The 23,501-nt window shown below is 45.6% G+C and overlaps 1 protein-coding gene across 8 annotated transcripts in view; it reads right to left on the minus strand.

The window, feature by feature from the left end:
• Positions 1-23,501, minus strand: part of LOC140509884 (transmembrane protein 263-like) — a 357,693-nt gene that overhangs the window by 11,997 nt on the left and 322,195 nt on the right. The window contains exons 1-2 of one of the 8 annotated variants that reach the window (XM_072617931.1): positions 4,666-5,400; positions 2,484-2,540 (exon numbers count right to left, since the gene is read on the minus strand). The exons of 5 other annotated variants lie outside the window; for them this stretch is intronic. In XM_072617931.1, the coding sequence (XP_072474032.1) occupies positions 2,484-2,514 (31 nt within the window). In that variant the 5' untranslated portion in view covers positions 2,515-2,540; positions 4,666-5,400. Of the gene's footprint in view, positions 1-2,483; positions 2,541-3,058; positions 4,003-4,421; positions 5,401-23,501 lie in introns of those variants that run through there. 2 more of the 8 variants (XM_072617930.1, XM_072617929.1) reach the window with 2 other exon arrangements.

Genomic DNA, 23,501 nt, shown 5'->3' on the forward strand with positions numbered 1-23,501 from the left:
TGGTGCCTTGCTCAGAGTCATGCCACTAGGAAGTGTCTGGGACAAAATTTGAACTCAGGTCTTCTCGACTCTTGAGGCCAGTGCCCTATCCAACAGGCACTAGATGGTCTCTAAGGTTGGTTCCATCTCCCAAACCTTTGATCTATGACTCAAAATTCAGTGCTTTTTTTCTACTACACCATGTTGCCATTTCTACAGGATTCCAGTCCATGCTGCCTGGTCATGGGCAAATCCTCTTCATTGTTCCTCATGTGCAAACAAAAGGCATTGGGCTATTGGATTTGTGAACCCTTTTTGAACTCATGTTTCTCGGATTGGGTAGGGATGCAGGGGCTGTGAGGAGTACTGGAGTGAGAAGAGTCCTAGGCTGCCCAAAGGGTTTGTGGTTGGAATCATGCATTAACAGGAGCCATCTTTCTATGAGCTCTTAAACTGCTAAAAGTCCCATGGTTATGATGACTTTCTCTCCACTTGACTTTTATCCTCTAGGACTGTAGCAGACAAGTCAGATCCTTTTTCCTGAGCTACAGAGAAATCCCTTGGTCTTTTCATCTAGCTTATCCATGAGCTGTTAGCTTTCCTTTCAAGGGAGACAATCTTAAGAGTCAGGTAAGGAAAGTCCACACATTCCCTTAAGAAGGTCCAGAGGATTGTGGGATTTACAGCTGAAAGGGACTTAGAGATCACTTCTTGGAACCCCTCCATTTTCCACATGAGGACAGGAATTGAGGGGAGTTTGAAATAACTTGCCCAGGGTCATACAGGTTGTAGATAGCAGAGCTAGCATTTCAATTATGATAACAGTGGAAAGAGGTTGGATTTAGAGATGGAGGATGATCGTAGGTAAGTCATTCTGAATCCTCTGGACATCAGTTTCTTTATCTAGAAAATGGGGATGGGGGTGGGTTAAAGGAGATGATTTCTAAGTTCCTTCCAGTTCGAAATCCATGGATATCATTCCACATGCATGAACTTAGTCATTTAACACTTCTGAGCCTCAGTTTCTTCAACAGTAAAACGAAACCTCAATCTCCTCAATGGTAAAATGAAGGGGTTGGAGTAGATGACCTCTCATGTCCTTTCAGACTCCAAATTTAGGTTCCATGAGCCTATGGCCTTAGGGGTGGAGCTTAAATTAGGTTGGGTTGACTGGAACTTTCACCAAAATTTAAAGGATACTGAAAACAGTTGCCCTTTAGTAATATAGAAAGAAGGGAGATTAGTACTCAGTAAGCAAAAATAATTAGCTAAAATAGAAATCTACCAGATGGTCATCAAAAGGAAGAGCTCACCTATCTTTTGTCTCCCCTAAGCCTTTGTAGCAATCTCTTTGCCTCAGGTGTATTTCATACTACCTCCCCTAAGGGCCAGTTCCTGCTCCTCCTGGGGACCTGGGGTGCTGTGAGGGAATTGGGAGCCTACCATCTCACTCATCCAGACCCACATCTCCATGGCTGCCACATCTCTAATGGCAGCAATTATGTGGCTTCTGCCCACAGTTAATAACCCAGTTTAAGTGGTCAGGGCTAAAACCCTTAACAAACTGGTTGTTAATTTTGTTATCGATCTGGTCCATGGGAATTTAAAAAAAATAGCTATTAAGAGCCTAGGTCTATGAATTATTACCCACAGGGACTATAAGAGGTTGTGTGATGTAGTGAAATAAAGCCTTCGAGCCCTAACAATAGTCCTACTAATGACCCATCCTGGCTGTGTGTGTGATGTTGGGCAAAGTCACTTATTTCTCAGTGTCTTAGGTAAATCTCTAAGATTAAGTTGCAGAGAAGGAGATGACCTGCATTGTTAGAGGGCATTTCCTCCTCTGAGAGTTCCCTATATCAGTGAAATCAAGGTCTAGTTCCTATCCCTAGTTGTAGTATGGTAGGGTTATGGATTAGGAGCACTGAGGAGTGTGCATGGAAATCAATATGGCTAGGGGAAAGTCTTCAGCTAATAGTTCCCAGAGAAAGATGGGATATTCTTTCTCTCTTTGGACTTGAGTTTGAACCTGGTGGGTCTGAATGACAGCTCCAAGGCCTTGTGGGTAGGCTAGGCTTGGAGCCAGGAAACCTAGGGTAAAGACCAAGGCTGAAGCCAAGGCTGGAGTTCTCCCCTCTTCCACTCAAGCAATTCACTTTTAGGGGACTGGCTCTCTCTCCTCTCAACTACCAGATATTCAAATGTCTGGGTTCTAAACTGACTTTCTATTTTACTGATGACCCACAGGAGGTGACTATATTTACTCAACCAATATGAACACACTTTCTGTGCAAACTGACTTCAGTCCATCCAATGACTCTCAAGTATGTTTAAATTGACCATGAACTTTTTGTAGTTAGTTGGAATACCATCGAGTTCTTTCCCAGGTAATTCTCCATGCATTGGCTACTCTCTTCCCATCTTGACCCCTTGGGGAGCCAATTCAACTCTATACCTCCTCTTCTCTTTGGTCCCTTGCCCTCTCAAACTATTGAAGGTCTTACTTTGACAAGCACCAGCCATTCCGCCCACCATCTTCTACCTTCATTTCTACCGACATGCTGTTGAACAAAACAAGAGAAATTATGAAAACATGCTGACTGGGTCTACTACAAATTTATGTTATATAATCTCAAATGGGCCCTAGCTGTGGCAGGGCGGTTAGTAATTAACTCACTATCCCACTTACCACAGCATCATTTCTAGACCTTTTCATCCCTTCCCTCTCAGCTGAGAACCTTGCCTCATATTTCACTGGAAAAATTGAGGCCATTTGCCAAGAGCTCTCTCTTCTTCCCTTCTCCCTTTTTCACATCACTTAGATGTCTTCTGTCACTATTTCCTCCTTCACATCTTCCATGAAGTGATGGCTCTTCCCCTTGCCAACATTAACCCTTCTAGATGACAAGTGGTACTGTCCCATCCCATTTCCCCCAAGAGATTGACTCCTCTCACGTCCCCATTTTATCACTAATCTTTAATCTCTCCCTTTTTATTAGGTGCCTCCCAACTGCCTACAAACATGACCAGGTTCTGCTCCCCCCCATCCTCACAAACCCCTCACTTGACCTGTCCATACCTGCTAGCTATGGTTACATATCTTTCCTCCCCTTTGTGAGAGACTCCTTGGGATGGCTGTCTACAATAGATGGTTCCACTCTTTTCCTCTCTTCTTAACTCTGTGCAGGCTGGATCTTGACTTCATCTATTATCTCCAAACTTATCGATGACCTCTTAAGTTCCAAATCCAATCCTTTTCTCAACTCATGCTTCTTGAATTCTCTACAGTCACTGACCCTGTGGATCAAGTCCTCGATATTCTCTTCCCTCCAGGTTTTCATGACATTGCTCTCTTCTGGTTCTCTTTTGATGGATCTTCATCCATGTCTCCTAACTGTGTTTGATCCCCAAAGTTCTGTCCTGATCTTTATCCTCTTCTCCCTCTATACTATTTTTTGATGTGATCATCAGCTTCCATGGATTCAATTATCATCTTTTTAAGTGATTCCCAGATCTACTTAGTGAGACCTAACTTTCCTCTCCTCTATTCTCATCTCTCTAACTGCCTATTAAACATCTTGAACTGAATGTCCTGTAGACATCTTACTTTCAACATGTTAAAGACAGAACTCATTATCTTTCCTCCCAACCTCCACTCTCCTCCATTTTCCTAATTTCCCTATTACTGTCAAGGACACTAGCATCATCCCTGGGTGCACAATTGAGGTGCACAATTGACTCCTCACTCTTTCTCACCCCACCATATCCAATTTGTTGCCAAGTCCTACTCACTCTAAATTTGAAATATTTCTCAAATATTCTCTCTTCTCTCTGACACTGTCACCATCCTGGTACAGGTCCTCCTTATCTCGCAACTGGACTATGGCAATAGCCTGCTGACTGGTTTCCCTGACATATCTCTCTTTTCCAGTCTCTCCCCCACTGCACTGCCACATTACAACAGGTTTGACTATATAACCTCCTCTCTACCCTCTTTAATAAACTCCAGTGACTCTATATCGTCTCCAGGATCAAATATACAATCCTCTATTTGGCATTTGAAGCCCTTCATAACCCCATCCCCTCCTACCCTCCCAGGCCTCTTGCACCTTACTCCCCTGCCCCCCACCATGTCCTCTGTGATACAGTGATGATGGCTTTCATGGGATTCTTCACACGTGATACTCCCTTTCCCAAGCTGGGCGTTTTCACTGGCTGTCTCTTGTGCCTCCACCTCTCTCCCTCCTCATCTCCATCCTCTGACCTCCCTTTTATCCACGAGTGCCTTTCCTGTGCTGATTATCTCCAAATGATCTTATCTACATTTGATTTGTGCCCATTGTTCCCACGTCTTCTCCCCCATTAGATGCTGAGCTCCTTGAGAGCAGGGACCGGCTTTTGCCTTTCTTTGTATCCTCTCTGCACTGAGTGCAGCAACTTACATAGGGTCACACAGTGAGTTAGTATCCAAGTCATAACTCAACCTAGGTCTTCCTGGGTGTGTCTTGAAGGAAATCAAGGCTCAGAGAAATGATGTGATTTGCCTAAGGTAGCAACTTACATAGGGTCACACAGTGAGTTAGTATCCAAGTCATAACTCAACCTAGGTCTTCCTGGGTGTGTCTTGAAGGAAATCAAGGCTCAGAGAAATGATGTGATTTGCCTAAGGTAGCATTTTTGACCTACTCTCTTCCGAAGAAGTCTAGCCCTGGGGCCGGCCACAGTGAGGATCTGCTCAGCTATCTTGAAAGAAGTAGCCCTGCCTGACTCTCTTGTCTTCTTTTCTCAGCTTCCCTGAAGTAGCAACCTAGGGGTAATTGTGACAAGTACAAACATATGTTGATGATGTAGGGCCAGCCTGTGAGTCACCAGGGATGGCTGCTGGCAACAGTTAGTCAGGGGTAAGCCTGTCTGTCTAAATCTTGGGAGAATTCCTTGTCCTCTCTGGGTCTCAGTCTTCTCAGCTGCAAAATGAGAAATTTGTATCAGATGACCTCCAAAGTCTCTTCCAGTTCTAAATACTATGACCTTATTGATTTGGGAAGGTTTGTCATGGCCAGACAAGGAGAATGATGCATATCCGGCATGTGCCTGAGGAGGACTGGGGATATTAGGAGCCTACATATGGAGTTGAATTACCTGGGATGAAATACTCACTCTGCCATCAATTAGCCATATGTGACCTTGGCTAAGTCACCTTTCCTCCAAGCACCTTGGCTTCCCCATCTGTAAAATGAATTGACTGAACTAGACAGTCTCAAAGGCCCCTCCCAGCTCCAGATCCTCTGAGAACAATCATGGGTCTGTTTTTTCATTTGCTCAATTCTTAATAGCGACATTAACAGCTCTAATTGTGCCCATTACTGGAGGTTATTAAAGCTTTCTGTCATTAGGCATCCTGGCCTCAGCTGATCAGAGAAGCAAGGAGCAGACATGGCATAGACCAGAGGCTGCACTGTGAGGATTCTGCTTTTCCCCCACCCCACTCCACTCCACCTCCATGAATTGTTTCCATGGCATGCCTCCTCCCAAGAGAAAGAAAGAGATAAAGAAAGGAGGGAAGGAAGGAAGGAAAACATAACAACTTCCATTTGGCTTGAACCCCAGGGCAGGAAGAGTAGAAAAACTCCTTGTGGAAAACTTTGGTGATGTCTGGAATCCAGGGAATAAAAAGAATGTTTTTTACTGAGGATATCCATCCTCCCAATCAAGCATCACTGTGGTGATACTTTCTGATTGGCTCCTGGGATGGATGAAGGTTGGTGATTCCTTGCCCTGCCAGTCTCCCCTTTCTTGGGGGCAGAGGACAAAGAGGAGGAGGAAGGTGTGGTTAGCCAGAGAATCAGAGAATGTCAGAGAACAGGAAAGAATCATAGAACTGTGATGTGGAAAGGATCCTAAGGTCACCAGTTTAGAGAGAGATGGGAAATTAGAGATTATCTAGTCTGATCTCCTCTTCATATAGACAGGGAGACTAAGGCCCAAGTCACTGGACCATAGTCACGTAGTTAGCAGGTGTCAGAGAGAAGATTTGAATCCATGTCCCCCAACTCCATGTCTGGCACACAATCCAATTTGTTGCTAATCCAATTGTCTTGTTGATTTGATGGAGAAACTGAGGCAGGAAACTGAGAGTAAAAGAGACTTGCCCAAGGTTGTACAGATGCTTGGTGGAATGGGCAAGTCAGAGCCCAGACCTCCTGACTGCCCAAGGCCAATGACTATTAACCATAGCGGGACATTTCTTTGAGGAAAACAAAAATTATAGTAGCAGGTCCTACTTCCAACAGCACTCCAAGGCTGACAAAGCATTTTCTTGACAATAACCCCATGAGGCAGCTGCCGGCTCAATCATTATTGTCTCTATATTATAGCTCAGAGAAGGTCTAGGCCTAAGGGCACAGAGCTAGTAGGTAGTTAAGCCAGGATTTGAACTCAAGTCCCCCCAACTACTGAGCCAGAACTCTTTCCTTCTCACAATTAAAGAATCACAAAGCCTTGGAATTTGAAGGGTGCATAGAGATAGTGTTGTCCAAGCTGCACCTGACCAAGAACCCCCAATGTCATATTCATGACAAATCAACATCCACCCATTTCTGATGACCTAGAACACAGGGTAACTAATCTCCTCCAAGCAGCCCATCCCACTTTGGCACATCTCTAATTGCTCTGCTGCCTTTCTGACATCTCGCTGAAATCTGCCTCTGTCATTCCCTCCCTTTGCTTCGAAGTCTATCCCTGAACAAAACAAAGCAAGTCCAATCTCTTTTCCACACACAATGACCTTTCAAAAGCCTAAAGACCAATCTCTTGTTCCCTTGGGTCTTCTCTCCAGGCTACAGGCTCCCCGTTCCTTTACCTAGGCCACATGTAGCTTGGTCTCAAAAGCCTGTGTCATCCTGGGTCCCCTACTCTGGATATGTTCTCATTTATCAGTGTCTGCATCTCAGGGACAGGAAATGGAAGGTTAAATGCATAGAAGAGCTAGGAGGGTCTTGTTTGACTGGAATTTGGAGTGTGTGAAGAGGAGTAAAGCTGTTATAAGGCTGGAATGGTGGAATGGGGCTGGATTTGGGTAGGCCCTTTCATGCCAGGCTGAGGATTTTATTTCAGCAGTAACAGGGAAGCACTGAAATCATCTGAGCCTTGGAGTGAAGCAGTCACCTTAGGAGGATGATCTTGACAGCTGGGTGGAGTTTGGATTGGAGAGAGGAGAGACTTGAGGCCAACTGGGAGGTTGCTGCAATAGCCTAGGGGAGAGTTGATGAGAACTGGGACTGAGATGGTAACAATATGTAAGGGCAAGAGGATGGATCTGAGAGATGTTTTGGAGGAGAATGGACAAGACTTGGCAACTGTTTGGATGCAGGAGGGTGATAAGGGAGAAGAAAGGATGTGGAATGATTGTGAAGCTGGGTGACTGGGAGGAGAGTGGTGCCCTGGATTGGAACTGGGATGGGTTTAGGGTGGGGTGGTGGTGATTAAGATATTAAGCTTCACTGTATACATATTGAATTTGAGATGTTGATAGGACATCCAGGGGGAGATGGCTGACAGGCTGGGGGTAATATGGGAGGGAGGTTGAGTGACTTGCCCAAGGTCACACAGGGATTGAGCATCCAAGATGGGATTTGGACTTGTCATCTGATTCTAAAGCCATGCTCTTCCCACTGTTTTGGCTCTGCTGCTTGCCAGCTGTGTGACCTTGGGTAAGTCTCCTGCATTTTCTGAGCCCCAAATCACTCAAGCATCTTGGTCCTAAGTTTCCTCCCTGGCAAAATGTGGAAGCTGGATTAGATGGCTTCTGGAGGTCCCTTCCAGCTCAGGAGAGAAGACAAGGATGTATCTCTAGACCTGACTTTCTATGTCTTCTGAATCTCAGGTAGAATGACCTAGACCATGGGAAGGCACCTTCTTGCAAGGTTGCCCATGGCTATCCTACTTGCTGGAGCAAGACAAAGCTGGTCTCCTGAGTCTACATGGTCAGTCAGTCAGCAAGCATTTTTTCAGCACTTATGAGATTGCCAGCTCCAAGCTCCTGGTCCTGATCAGCAGGGAGGCAAGCAAGGGAGGTGGGAAGCCTAGGGGACAGACTCTATGCTCCAGGAGCACCAAGGACAGCTGTTGTGGTTGTACCTGCCTCCAGAGGCTTGTGGTAGTGGTGCCTATGCTGCCTTGTCAATATCAGTGGCTCAGGAAATACTGTGCCCCAGGCAGGCGAGTGGAGGCGGGGCTAGGGAGTTGGACCTTGCAGCTTTCCATCACACGAGGCTATTTTAAACCCAATATTCAGTTCCAGTCTTCTGTCTGGGTGATAGGGAGTAAAGAGAACACTGGGTATGAGTCCTGGCCAGACCACTTATAGCCTGAATGACCTTCGGAATGGCATTTTTCTTCTCTGGGACTCAGTTTCCTCACTTATAAATTGTTCTAGTTTTCCTGTAAAGATCTCTTTCAGCTCTAAATTCTGTGATCCTTTATTTTGTAGATGAGGAAATGGTGTCTCAGAGAGGTAAGTGACTTACCTACTACAGTTAGTAAATGGTAGAACCTAAGAGATTTAAGTCCTCTGACCCCAAGCTCTGTGCCCAGAAGGAATGAGAAAAGAAAGAAGACATTGCATGTGTGGAGTAGGAGGAAGAAGGGGCCTGCTGGAATGGGAGAAACATGAGCTTCATTTGCTTCACAATTCTGGAACCAGAAATTACCACTGGAATGCTTGGGGACAGCAGTGGGAGCCCCTGAAAGGCCAGCATGAAGTCATGACTGTAGGAATGGAATCCAAGGGGCATATCTAGTTGGGAGATCTGGAAGAATGAACTGGGCCATGAAGGGTGGGTAAAGATTTGCACTGGGAACATTTTACACCAAGGGAACACAGGCTCTGATAGAACTGAACAAAGTAAGGGATATCCAGTGCCATGCCTACATCTAAGTTCTGTTAGTCTCTGAGCAAGCTGTCTCTGGAAGGGAAACTCTACCTCTGAGAATCAGAACTGACCTGTCCTATCCTGGAGAGTTTTGTCAACAAGTGGCTTGGGAGGTTGGATGGGCAGAGGGGGCTGAACTCAGAGAAAAAAGAGGAATTTGGAGGGAAAGAGAGTCCAGAGAATCTTAGAGCCAGAAGGCACCTCAAAGAGTCATTGGGTCAAGTCTCTAGTTGACCAAGAATACCCTTTCCAACATTTCCAACAAGTGGTCATCCAGCATTGGCATGAAAACCTCTGGGGAGGAAGAGCCCATCCCCTCCATCCCTCATCAATAGATCATCAAACCCAAATCTGCCTATTTTGACTTCGCAGCATCAGAGTGCTAGAACCAGAAGAGTTCATGGGGCTCCATGAGATCCTTCTTTCCCAAAATCTGACCTCTCTGTTTCACAGATGAGGCAATTGAGGTCCGGTCACACTGCTAGTGTTAGAGATAACATTCAAATCCAGGTGCTACTGACTCCAAGTCCAGGGCTCTACCCACTGCTCCACCTCACCAACTTTCATGGCTCTTTGGAAGTCAAGCAACTCCAACTAAAGGCAGATCAGAGATTAGAAGCAGGAGAGTCCTACCAGTCTTCTCGTCCCTCCCACAGCCCTGAAGGGGCTCATGATCCCACAAGACACCTGCACAACCACCTGTGTGGTCCTGTCTTCAGCTATCCCTCAGTCAACAAGAGAGCCAACTCAGGAGGGTGACTCTCTTCAGCATCTTGTAGATAAATGTCAATGGTTCCCACATAACAGAGCTTCCCCAGTCATGCCAGGAGAATTCCAGTGACTGGCTCCAGACAAAGGGTTTAGAAACCCCAAGAAAGCAGGAGGCTGGAACCAGGAAAGAAAAATTTCCAATACTGTTTACCTAACGATTAGGCTTCCCCTTGATTTATTTACATCGAACATTTTGGTAACCATCTGCTCTTAAACTAAACGGAAAATTATCCTCCTCCTGCTGTGATGGCATTTCCCTTGGATGTTTTTAATAAAAAAAATCTATCATTTTAATGTAGACAGCTCAGCTAATAAAAATGATCTGTGCCATTAGTAATTATCCCACAAATACAATGCAAATGAGCTGAAGGGCCCTTGGAGGCCTGAGCCCAGGGCCCCTCCTCCTGGAGCTGGGGGCTAGGCTGGGGGCCTGACCCCTTTCCTTTGGTCAGAGAGAGGAGAGGGGCCCCAAGAGTCATTGCGGGAGGATCCAGGTGTGTCTGGGGTCCAGCTACCATGTCAGTGATGATCTCCATGGAAACATACTTAGATAATTTCTGGTTGGAATCCTAGGATGGGGTGGAGACTTGTAAAATCATGGGATCTAAGCTGTAAGGAACTTTTAGATTTCAACCAGGTTCTCAACCTGGGGTCCACAGGTAGATTTCAGAGGGCTTTAGAATTTGGATGGGGAAAATGTGCATTTTTATTTTTACTGACTGAAATTTAGCAGGTCCATCGATTATTAAATTAAAACAAATTAAATTATTGAAGATAAATGATTCTGAGAAAGGGTCCTGCAGGATTTACCAGAGAGTCGGAGGGGCCCACAGCACAGAAAAGGTCAGTAACCTCAATCTGGTTCAATTACTTCCTTTATAATTGAGAAAATAAAGGCCCAGAGAAGCAGTGACTACTCCAAGGTCACTCAGACTGTATGTGCCTGAATTCAGTGCTCTCTCCTTTGCATTACATAGCTACTTCTCTTAGACCGTATTAGTCTTTCCCCTGGAGAGTCAGGCTGGGGATGGGGCAGGGAGAAAAGCACAGCACTATAGAATTTAAACATTGGAAAGGACCTTTAAAGGTTAATGAGCATTTTACAGATGAGGAAACTGAGGTGCAGAAGGAGGAAAAGACTTGCCTAAATTCATTCAGCTAGGAAGCGCAAGGCCAAGATTCACACCTGCGTGCTCTGATTCTGTCATCATGTACTCCTCCCTGGATTTCTCCCTCACCCCTACCCCACTTCTCTCTAAATGGAGCTAGCTCAATCAATCAATCAATCAATTAACTAACCAATAAGCGTCTGTTAAGCTCCGCGTGTCAGGCAGTGTGCTAGGCTTGAGACTGCAAGTACAAAAAATGAAAAAAATCTCTACTTCACGAAGAGCTTACATTTTAATGTAAGAAAGGAGGAAGGTAAACACAAATATAAAGTTAACAAATCCATAGATTAACATATGATAGTTAAATGAAACATCTTTTGAGAGGGAGGGTGGCATGATTCCTGAGCTGCATCTTAGAGGAAGAAAAGGGACTCTTTGGATGAAGGTGAGGAGGGAGGTCTTGGGGACAGAGATGGGAGATGGAGGGTCATTCATGAGGAAAAGAGAGAAGGCCAGTTTGACTGGATTGAAGAGTGTGTGTGTGTGTGTGTGTGTGTGTGTGTTAGCATCCCATCGTGCATCTGGGTAGTTTGTGGCTCCTACCCTGCTGAGAGGACCAGCTCTGCCTGCTCGGGGGCCCACCCTTCCCAGGTTTCATTTTCTTCAAAGGCTGTGCCCTTGATTCTAGAATTCCTGGACCGTTAGAGCTAGGAGCCTGGAGAAGGTCCAGGATACCTTTCTCATTTTACAGATGATGAAAGTGGAGCCTGAAAATGGGAACTGACTGGTCCAAGGTCATGTGGCTCTTCTTGGGCAGGGGTGGATCTCAAACCTGGGTTTCCAGACTCCTTATCTGAGGCTCAAAGTTCCTTTAAACCTGATTTCACCTGGATCAGAACACCATCACAGTTCTCTCCAGAATCTGAAGGTTTGCAAGGCACCACCCATGCAAAAGCCCTGTGAAGTTGGCATCACAAGCAGTATTATCCCCATTTGATAGATGGGGAAACTGAGGCAAAAGATCAGCCCGGGTACCCTGTGCTTTGACTTCAGGACCAGTGCTCCTTCTGTTATACCATATTGCCTGTGCAAGCAGTTATTAAATTTTATCAAATTCTTGCTATAGAAAGGAAATAAGCATTTATTAAAGTGCCTGTTATGTACTAAGTATTTTACAAATACTATCTCACTTGGCCCTCACTACAACTCTGGGATGGAGGTGCTATTGCAATTCCCATTTTACAGATGAGGAAACTGAGGTCCACAGAGATTAACTGACTTGCCCAGGGTCAGGTAGCTAGTGAGTGTCAGAGGTCAGATTTGAATTCAGGTCGACTTGACTTCAGGCCTGGTGCTCCATCTGTTGAGCTGCCTAGCTGGTTCTAGGGCAAGAGAAGAGGCTGTGTGGGGTAGTAGATACAGCAGGAAGACTTGGGTTTAAGTGCTTCCTCTGACCTATATTGGTTATGTGACCCTGGGTAAGTCATTTAACTCTCAGTGTCCACTGGCCACTCTCTAAGACCAGCAATTTCAGCTACACTGTTAGTTTGCTCTGCTCAAGGGAGTTTATACCCACCAGCAATTCCCTCTCAAGGATGTAACCACAAATCTGGGCAAAAAGATGATTATCTAAGACTGAGTTAAGCAAAAATACGAAGGCAAAAATGACATTGTTCTTGTCCTCAAGAAGCTTATCCTCTCTTGGAGAACATTATTACAATGTTTGTGGAATGATGAGCTAAATACATTAATTACACCTGTCAATCAATCTGTGGGCAAGTGTTTGTTGGGTAATGACCATATACCAAGTACTGTGCCTAGTTATGAGGGATCCAAAGGCAGAGGGCGCCAGGGTACAGTGACGGGAGAGGGCCTTGGGATTAGAGTCAGAAAGAGGAGTTCAAATCCTGCCTCAGATACCACTCTATGACCAGGGGCAGGTCACTGCACTGTCCTGGGCCTCAGTTTCCTCATCTGTAAAATGAGGGGCTTTGGGTTTGATGATCTCTAAGCATCTGTATAACCCTCTGAAATAATCCCTGCCCTCATGGACCATGTCGCCCCGGAAGGATTTGACTATTTAAAGAAGTCCCGAGCGTGTTTCCAAGCCCCACTTTGGGGAAGAGGGCATCTGGATTCCACTTTGTGGGTCTGGGGTGGAAGGGAGATGAGGGAGGCGTAGCAGTTGGAGCATCTCATGGATCACATACCTTAATTACTTTCAACCAGGCTTCTGAAAACTGACTTTGAAAGCTGAAACGGGCTTAGCAAGACAATCAGTGGTTGGAGCCAACCCTGGGATTTATCAGGGGGCACTGGAGTGTGGGGGAGGGCTGGGGAGAGGGGGGGCTTCCTCTCCTGTCACCTCCATGCTCCCTCCTCCTCCCCTTTTCCAATCACATCAACAATTTTGCTCGGCATTGTTTCCAGGTCTATTAATATTCATAAGCAGCTTTTCTATTGTGTTTGCAATTTTCTCTTCAGCAGACAGGCCTGATGTGCGCTGGTGTTAATAGGATGCAGAACTCACAAACTCAGATCTTATTAGCAAATACCCATTAGATGCCATCGGTGCAGAAGAACTCAGGTTCATCGGGGTTGGGCCGATGGGCTGATGGGGAGGGGAGCTTTTCACAGGGGTGACATTCGAGGAAAGTCTTCATCTACTATGACTCTTCAGGCCTGACAATATGAGTGGCTGGCATTAAGGGCCCAGAGCCAAGGGTCAGAGTGATCAGGGTTGGGAGACTCAGAGAGGTTGGACCAGCGATCTGATAGAGAACAGTGTGGTGGAGAGGCTCGACCATCGGGAGCTGTCTGTTGCTGCTGGGAACGAGAGCCCTATTTTTGCAGGGCTGACAATTCGACAAGCCTGTGAGCCTGTGGGGCAGGTAGCAGGAGCATCATTATCCCTAATTTCAGGGCAGGTATCTACGGTGTGGGGGAAGTGACTGTGGAATTGGAACCAGAGGCTGGAGATTCAAATCCTGGTTCATCCACCCTCTGCCACTATGACCCCACACCTGGTATTACCCCTTTTCAGGACTCAGCTTCCTCATAGCTAAAATGACAGGGTTGGAATAGGCTATTTCTAAGGTTCTTGTGGAGAAACTGAGGCACAGTGAGACGACTTTCTCAGCACTGATATTCTATAATTCATGTTCTAAGGTCTCTTCTAGATCTAACAGATATTCTAGGTTCTTAGGTTCCTTATGTTCTAAGTTTTCCTCCATCTCTGACATTCTATGTTCTAGGTTCCCTTCCAGTTCTGACTTTCCATGTTCTAAGGTTCCTTCTGGCTCTGATAGTATGTGGTCTAAGGTGCCTTTCAGCTCCAACGTCCTAAGGTAGCCCATGTTCTAAAGACCCTTTGGGGTCTGACATTCTTTGATTTAACAAATGGTCAGAAGACCATTACTAGAGAGTTGGAGGCAGTGTGGTTCACTAGCTAATAGACAGGCCTGGAAGTAATTCTGCCACAATGGACATAGAACCTGTCATGGAGTGAAGGAAAATCTGGGTTCTGGGTTAAATAGGTCAGAGACCAATCAACAAGCATTTATGATGGGCTGGGAGCTGTGGAGGGTATAAACTTGGATTGATCTTTTCATCCATGGTGGGGACTCCCAGGGAGGAGACCTCCATGGATGCTCCTTATCTGGCTGTGACAGTTGCCTGGGTGCACTGCAAGGGACTGATGACTAGCTGAGGGTCACAAGGAGAGGATATATTAGAGGCAGTGCTTGAACCCAGATCTTCCTGACTGAAACCAGTTTTCTATTCATTACCATAAGAAAACAGATGTAAAAATGAGACTGTTCTTATACTCAAAGAGTTTACACTCTGTGGGTCATAGGTCCATAGGTCTAAAGCTGGAAGGGACATCTGAGGCCAGCTATCCAAATCCCCTCATTTTACAGATTAGGAAGCTGAGAGATGAAGCGATTTTTTTGAAGGTCACACATGTAGTAAATATCACAAATATTTAGGGAAGGGACTAAGTATTTGAATAGCACCTACTATGTGCCAGATTTGACAGTAAGGTGGCACTGGGAGTCAGGAAGACTCATCTTGAGTTCAAATCTGGCCTCAGATACCAGCTGTGTGACCCTGGACAAATAAATTAATCTGTTTGCCTCAGTTTCCTCATCTGTAAAATGAGCTGGAGAAGGAAATGGAAAACCACTCTGGTATCTCTGCCAAGAAAACCCCAAATGGGGTCACAATGAATCCAACGTGACTGGAAACGACTGAACACATGTGCCTAAGCACTTTGCCAGCAGTATCTCATTTGATCCCCACAACAATCCTGCAAGGCAGGTTTGGCTGTTATCTCCATTTTACAGAAGAGGAAACTGAGGCAAACAGATTAAGTGACTTGCTCAGGGGTTGTAGTAAATATCAAATTGATGATTTGAGATTAATATCTGATCTCAAAATGTCAAATCTTGAGATCTGAACCAGTATTTCTAAAAGTAGAGCTGATGTTCTTAGGCCCCTTAATGTTCTGCACCTATGATTTTATACACACTTGTCTTGGGGTCAGAAGACCTGACACTTCTAGCTCTGTGAGCATGGATAAATCTTTTCACCTTTCCAAGACTCAATTTCTTCATCTGCAAAATAGGGATAATTGTTCTTTCACTAATATCTTACAGGGCCGCTGCCAAGAAAATACTTTGTCATTGTTAACGTTTTTACTATTACTATCTCTGCTATAGGGCAGCTAGGTGGTACAGTGGATAGAGAGCCAGCTCTGGAGTCAGGAGGACCTGAATTCAAATCCAGCCTCAGACATTTGCTAACTATGTGATCCTGGGTAAGTCACTTAGCCCTGTTTGCCTCAGTTTCCTTATCTGTAAAATGAACTGGAGAAGGAAATGACAAACCACTCCAATATCTTTGCCAAGAAATCCCCAAATGGGTTCATAGAGAGTCAGACTTGACTGAAACAACTCAACAACAAATCTCTTCTCTGGCTGTAAGAGCCCTGTCAGGTGGGGCCTCAGTCCCACTCCCTTCCCCAGCTGCATGCCAGCTCCTGGTCAGAGCAGGGCACTCCTAATGCCTAGCTCCTTTTGTATAATTTATGTTCATTATCCATAAGAACTCTGACAGCAGCCCCTTTCCCCCACAAATAAGGACCACAGAAACCTCGGCCTTTAATTACCAGAACCCATTTGGCTAAATTAATGATCCCCACTCAGTGTCAATAATGAATTGCAGGCCGGTGAAAATGCTGATCCAATATTCTGGGCTCCCCTGTGGTGGAATTTGATATAGAGCTGTTCTCCCGCATGGTTCCCTCTCTGGATAGATGGGAGGGCTGAACTCTATCTACCAAAGACCACTTCTTGGCAGCCTGCAAGAAATGTCATTGGAAGCCATCTGATTCCAAATTGCCCAGAATAAAGAATGGATCTAATAATATCCCCGTAAGAAGGGAAAAGTTCTCCAAAATCCACAGTTAGCTTTCAAGGCGGAGTGTTTTATCACCTACAAATCCCCCAATGTTCTCCAATGTGTCACCAATACAAGTGAGGAATGAGGCTTGTTTCAGGCTGCTTTGCTCTCTGGGGTTGGTAGTTTCATGTTCCCCTACGTGGTCAGGGCTTCGAAATGTTCCTGGCTGGCTAGGTAGAAGGTGAGGGAGGAACCTTGAATGGACATGGTCTCCAAAGGATCTGGGTCATCTTTCTAGAACCTCTGGTTACTTGGGGTATGGGAGACAAGGTCCTTTTAAAGAGCTGCTCAGGTCAAGAAAGAGTGAACTGTGGGCTGGTTGTGCTGGGACCAAAGCTTTGGAGTGTTGTATGTTTTTTTTTTTTTTCCAAAGTGGACTCAGGATCCATCAGCAAGTAGACTTCTAGCCAGCTTTGGACCATCAGTGAAGAGATATCGAATAGTAATAACAGAACAACAGTATGGCGGAATATATAGCTTAGAATGTCAGAGCTGGAAAGGTCTTAGAACAGGAACATGAGAGTAGGAAGACACCTCAGAATATAGGACACAGAGTGTTAGAGAAAGAAGAGGAGCTAGAATGATAGAGTCTAGCCCTCCTACCTATCACTTCTGCTCTCCTCCAAGTTCTCTTAGAATAGTAGACGGCAGAGCTGTTGGAGAGACAGAAACAGCTTCCTTCCCAAAATGGAAGAAAAAGAATCCTATGTATTAATACCCATCTGTTTAATGCATTCCTATCCATACTTAACACCCCTACCATTTTAATTCTGGGGATTTAAGTTTGGCACAATTGTTTCTACAATAAAGCCTGATTTTTTCCCCCTTACAATCAGATTTTGAATGTGTGTACTTTTCATTCAAACACAAAAAAGGCTCATTTTACTATAAAAATCAGTTTTCATTGTACTAGCAATTCACAAACATGGCAGAGACACATGGAGTCAAACTCCTCCCTTCTCCTGTGGTTCCTTCCCTCTGCCTCTTTCCCCAAGCCTTGACTATAGGAGTATGTGCCTAGGTTATCGGCCAGAATGCTGGCTCAAGAATAAAAAGCTTTGGGTTTCCTTCCTAACTGGAGTTAGAGGCTTGCTGGGAGACCTTGGATGAGTTGGTTGATCAGACAAAGGCTCGACAATCGGCAGAGTAAAGAGAAGTTTGCATGAGAAAGAATGGTATAGTGAATAGTGTTGATTTTAGAAATCACAAGATCTGAGTTCAAAACTCCTCCTGGTACTTGTTAGCTGTGTGATCCTGGGCAAATCACTTACCATTTCTGAGGGTCAGTTTTCTCATGTGTAAAATGAAGGTAATAATACCCGGAGTACCTAAAGTCAAGGGTTGCTGTGAGGATCAAAGGATAGAAAGTATTCTATGTTGGCTATTGTTGCAAGGGCTTACTGCCCTCCCTTGCCTCACTGTCAACCCTATTATTACCTGTTATTTTGTCATTTAAGTTTTATTCTTTGAATTTGAATTCATTGCTTTGAATTGGATCTTTGAGGTATTTGGGTTTTTCTTTTTTTTGGTCCTCTAATAAAAAAAATTGAGGTATTTTGGTTTTTTTGCAAGGGAGCTCTAATAGAATACGCCATGAGGGACCACACCTTATATTCCTTATCAAGGATCATTTTCCTTATCAGTTAATAGAAACTATCCCAGCTATAAGGCAGCTTAGAATGTAGAGCATGAAATTTCAGAGCTGGGAGGGACCCAAGAACCTGGAATGTTTAAGAGACAATCTTAGAGTTTATATATTTCATCCCCTTCATTCTATGGATGGGGAAACTGAGACCCAGAGAGAGGAATACAATTAGCCAAGGTCACAAAGTAAGTCAGTAGCAGAATCAGAACTAGAATTCAGGTCCCATTCAGTCAGTCAACATGCGTTTATTAAGCAGCCCATGTGTGCTAAGTTCTGGGATTACAAAGAGAGGCAAGAGAGGCAAAAGACAGTACCTGACCTCAGGTTGCTCCCAATCTAATGGGGGAGAGGATATGCAAACAGTGAGGTACAAATTAGCTATAGACAGGGGAAACTGGAGAGAATGCACCATAGGGAAAGCACCAGCATTAAGAGAGAACACCACAAGCTGGGACTCTGCCTGGGACCTGGAGGAAGCCACAGAGTTCAGGAGATGGAGATGAGGAGGGAGAGGGTTCAAGGCATGGGGGGCAGTGAGTCAGCGTTCAGTAGATCACACATGGTTGGGGGGAAGATGTGAAAAGACTGGACAGATAGGAAGGGGTCAGGCTACAGAGGACTTTAAAAGCTAAACAGAGGATTTCATATGGATCCTGGGGGCAGTAGGGAGCCACTGGGATTCATTTAATGGTGTGTGTGTGTGTGTGTGTGTGTGTGTGTGTGTGTGTGTGTGTGTGTGAGAGTGTGTGACATAGTTAGACTTTCGATTTAGGAAGATCAATTTTACAGCTGAATGAAGGATGGATCAGAGTGGGAAGAGACTTGAGAGTGGCAGACCTGCCAGCAGCTATTATAGTAGTCCAGAGGTGACCAAAGTCTGCACTAGGGTGTGGACAGTGTCAAAGGAGAGAAGGGGGCTTTTTGGAGAGATATTCCAAAGGTAAAATTGAAAGGTCTTGGCAACGGCCTGGACATGTGGAGGGGGCGAGAGATAGTGAGGAGTTCAGGGTGCCTGTTAGGTTTCAAACCTGAGGGACTGGGAGGATGGTGGTACCCTAGACAGCAAAGAGAAATTATGAAGAAGGGAACATTTTTTTGGGGGGGGGGGCAAGACAATGAGTCCAGTTTTGGACGTGTTGAATTTAAGATGTCTATGGGACATCCAGTTCAAACTGTCTAATATGCAGTTGAAGATTTAGGACTAGATGTCAGGAGGGAGGTTAGAGCCAGGATCAGGTCTAACATTCTATGTCCTGTATTCAATTATCCCTTTCAGCTCTAACAGTCTATGTGCTAGGGTCCCTTATAACTTTGACATGTATTCTATGTTCTAAGGTCCCTTCTGACTCTGATAGTCTATGTTCTAAGGGTCTCTTCTGGTTCTGTCATTCTGTGACTGATTTTGAATAATTTTTTTCCCTATCAGGAAAATGGGGTTGTAAATTCCCGTTTTCTCTCCCCCCTCCCAACTCCATGGAGGGTGATGAGACAAAACAAGCATTCTACCCTATACTCCCACATCCCTATGAGATGGGACACAGAGAATTCTATCTGGAGTCCCTGCAGCGAGGAATCCAATATCCCCTGCCTCATTACAAATAAATAATAAGAAATCAGTAGCTTCTTCCCAGCTGCAGAAAGATCAGGAATAATGCTGGATCACCCACAAAGAACCAGACAAAAGCCCCGAGGTAATTGTGTGCTTCTGGGGACTCAGTGGAAGGGAGAGGACTGAGGGAGGGGGCTGAAGCGGCCCAGGGGGGAAGAAGCAGTGAAAGGGAGGCTATTTTCAGGCCGTGAAGAGGAGGTGACAAATAATAGAGGGGGAGAAAAAATCAAATCAAAGTCCATTGAATCTTCATGATTGGGGGGTGGGGGAGAGGAGAGGAAATTTCTTTTGCCCAACGGTGATTTGATTTGAGCCTCAGGTTTCATCACACATTATGCCAAACTTGGGCACTGTCTGATGTCCTTTCCTCTACACCTTTGATTAGTAATGACACCAGAACCAATTGATTTCCTTATTCTCTTCTCATCCTCCCCGTCTCCCCCTCTCCAAGATGTCATTAGTTCCCTTTGGACCTGATGAGACATGAACAAGGCCCCAGGGGAGAAGCTCAACAGGTAACTGGGTATGGTGGTGGGGGGTGCGGAGCATGAGGAGAAGGAGAGATAGAGAGGGAGAGATAAAGGGAAAGAGGATAGAAGGAGGGAGGCAGGAAAAAAGAGAAGAGGAAAGACAGAGACTGAGACAGAGAAAGAGAGGAGGGAGGGATGGGGAAAAGAGAGACAGGGAGAAACAGAGGGAGAGAGAGAAATGAAGTGGGGTGGGGGAGGAAGGGAGAGAGGGGGACAAAGAGAGATACAGAAATAGAGAGGGAGAGATGGAGGGAGAGAGATGAAAGAAGGGAGGGAGGAAAGACAGAGAGACCGAGACCGAGACAGAGAGAAAGAGGGAGGGATGGGGAAAAGATAGAGAAAGACAGAGGGAGAGAGAGAAAGACAAAGAGGAGCAGAAGAAGGGAGAGAGGGAGACAAAGTGAGGGTGCGAGGGAGGGGGAGGCAGAAGGGAGAGGGGGGAGAGGAGAGAGAGACAGAGACATATAGACAGACACAGGCAGAGGTAGAGAAGAAGGGAGAGAGACAGAGAGAGAGAGAGAGAGAGAGAGAGAGAGAGAGAGAGAGAGAGAGAGAGAGAGAGAGAGAGAGAGAGAGAGAGAGAGAGAAGGAAGGAAAGAAAGAGAGGGAGAGAAAGAGGGAGGGTGAGGGAGACAGAGCGAGAGAGAAAGGGAGAGAGGGGGTGGGGGGAAGGGAAGACATCTCTGCTGTCTGGAGAAAGGTCACAGATGGCTCAGAGACAAATAGGTGAATTCAGAGAATGTCAGAGCCGGGCTTTGGAAGGTCGAGAGTCAGAGTGAGAAGGGATTTCACAGTGCAGAGCAGAGACCATCTCAGCTGGGGGGATCTTAGAACAGAGAAAGTCAGAACAGGGAGGAACTTGGGAACACTGTTGTTAGAAGTGGAAGGTGTCGAGAAGAGGGTGTTGAGCTAAATCTCATTCTCTAGAAGAGGAGTTTGAGGAAATCTGGTTCGAGGCAGAGCCTCCAGGAGCACCCAAACTGTGCCCCCAAGGCCTCTGATTTCTCTTCCCTGTTGTGGTCCAAGCTTCCCTCTGCCTGCTTGGGCCACTCCCTGGACCTCTTAAGCTGGGCCTCAACTTCCACTTTTTCCCTTTCTATTTAGTGAAGGGGGAACCTGATTCTCTCCCTCATCCTGCTTTGGTGGACTGGAGACAGATGACCTGAGTTCTAATTCTGACTTTGCTACTTAGTACCTTTGTTACCTTAGGCAAGTTATTTCCCTCCTCTGGGCCTCAGTTTCCTCATCTGTAGAATGGGGCAGTTAGACTGCATGGCATGTTGTAGTCCCTTCCATCTCTAGTCTTGTGTTTGTTTCCTCTCATCTCTCAGAGGACATCTTTGTACTTTCATGGAGGTCTTCAATGCTTTCGTCCAGTTCCTCTGCCATTCTCCACCAATTCAATGGTGGGAATTTCAGGGGCAAACCAGGCAGGCAGAGGAGAGGGAGGGGAGAGGGGAAAGGAGAGAAGCCTTTGGGGACAGGTACCTTGTCCTGAGGATGGTCAGTGCCCTCCCTTTTTAGCTGAGTCTACTGAGTCAGAGGCCCCAGGTACTAGCTTGCTGGTGTTTGAACCTGAAGTCCCCTGTCACGGAACTCCCCTGTAACAAGGGGCCTTTTTGGATTACTGGGTCCTGCTGCTTCAGGTCTATGGAATTAGTTGGGTAAAGACTCCTAATAGTTGGATAAACCAGAGATCTGTTCCCTCAGCTGTTTTAAATCATGCAGACCGGGCCAGATTGATAGCATTGCAGATGGATGTCTTCCCTGCAGTTTCATGGGAAAGTGGCTGCGTAGAGTACCTCTCCACAGCTCCCCACCATCCAGTGGAGCCTCTCCTGGGTATTCTTGAACTTGTTCCAAGAAGGCTCTGTTAGAGCTGCTTCTGAAGGGACCTCAGGATATAGAATGTGAGAACTAAGAGAAGCTGGAACACAGAATGTCAGAGAAGGAAGGAATCCTAGAAGAGTCAGTGCTGGGAGGGACCTCAGAGGCCAGAATATCATAAAGGAGAAGGAACTTAGACCACAAAGTCAGAGCTGGAAGAAACCTGAGAACAGATTGCTGTATCTAGGACACAGGGACTGTCATGGGCCACAGGAGAGAGGGACACAGCTAGGAACAACCTTGGAGATCATGCAGTCTGTCCACCTACCTCATTTTCACAGAGGAAGAAAACAGATGCTCAGACTTATCCAAGATCCCAAAGCTAATGGGGCTGCCATTCAAAGCCAGGTCCTCTCTTCAGCTTTTGGCATTCTCTTCCCAAATCTTCTCTTCCTTCTGGTTTTTCATGAGACCACTCCTTCCCGGTCCTTTTTCTACCCATCTAGCTATTCCTTCTTGGTCTCTTTTGATGGCTCCTCATTCATCTTATGCTTAATAACTGTGGGTGTTCCCCAAGACTCTGTCCTGGGTCTTCAATCTCTACCCATTCCCAATTGGTGATCACAGCAGTTTTCATGGGTTTAATTCTGTCTATGCAGATAATTATTATCTCAAATATAACAGGTCTGAAATAGAAATCATTGTGGAGGTGTTGAGATGGCATAGGAGAAAGATCACTGACTTTGGAGTCTGAGGGTCTGGTTCAAATTCCTTCTTGGACCTCAGTTTCCTCATCTATAAAATGAGGGAGTTAACCAGATAGCTTCTGAGGTCTCTAGGTCTATGAACCTAAAATCTATCTTTCTCCACAAATCCCTCCCTTTTCCAAACTTACCTTTTCCTCCTGAGGGCATCCTTCCAAGCACCTAAGTACATAACCTCTGTGACTCCTCATTCTCCTTCAGCACACACATTCAATCAGTTCCCAGATCTAGTTTCTTGCCTCTTCTGCCCTCCTATCCATCCCTTTCTTGCTTCTCACCTGGCCACCCTCTATGTTCAGGTTCTCATCCCCTTTTGTTTGCACTTTAATAAGAATCATTCTCTTTGCCTCAAATCTCTCTCCATTCCAACCCATCCTCTACAAAGCTATCAGTGATTTTTCCAACACCTGTGTCTGTCCTCAATAAACTCCAGTGGCTCTCCATTGCTTCTAAGATCAATGATAAAACCCTGCATTTGGTTTTTCAACCTCTTCACAACCTGGTCCCAATCCAGCTTCCTGGACTTAGGTACTATTCCCCTTCCCAAGCTCTGGTCTGGCACACTGACTTTCCTGTTCTTTATATCTCATACTCCATCTCCCTTCTGTGTGCCTTGGCAAAAAACTCCCCCAAGTCTTGAAATGCCCTCCTTTCTTACCTTGGACTTCTCTAATCCTCCCTTTCCTTCCAAACTCAGCTCAGGTTCCACTTTCTGTGTCCTCCCCCAAGACAGCTTATATTTTTGGGGTTTTATTTTGTATCCTTATACAGAGACTTGTTAGTAACCACCCCTCCTGAGGACAGGAATTGTTTCTCTTTTTTTGTCTTTTTGTCCTAGTATGTAGGCACTTAATAAATGCTTGTTTCATATCTA

The sequence above is a fragment of the Notamacropus eugenii genome, chromosome 6 (genome assembly GCF_028372415.1).
Source record: "Notamacropus eugenii isolate mMacEug1 chromosome 6, mMacEug1.pri_v2, whole genome shotgun sequence".
Classification (NCBI taxonomy): Eukaryota; Metazoa; Chordata; class Mammalia; order Diprotodontia; family Macropodidae; genus Notamacropus; species Notamacropus eugenii.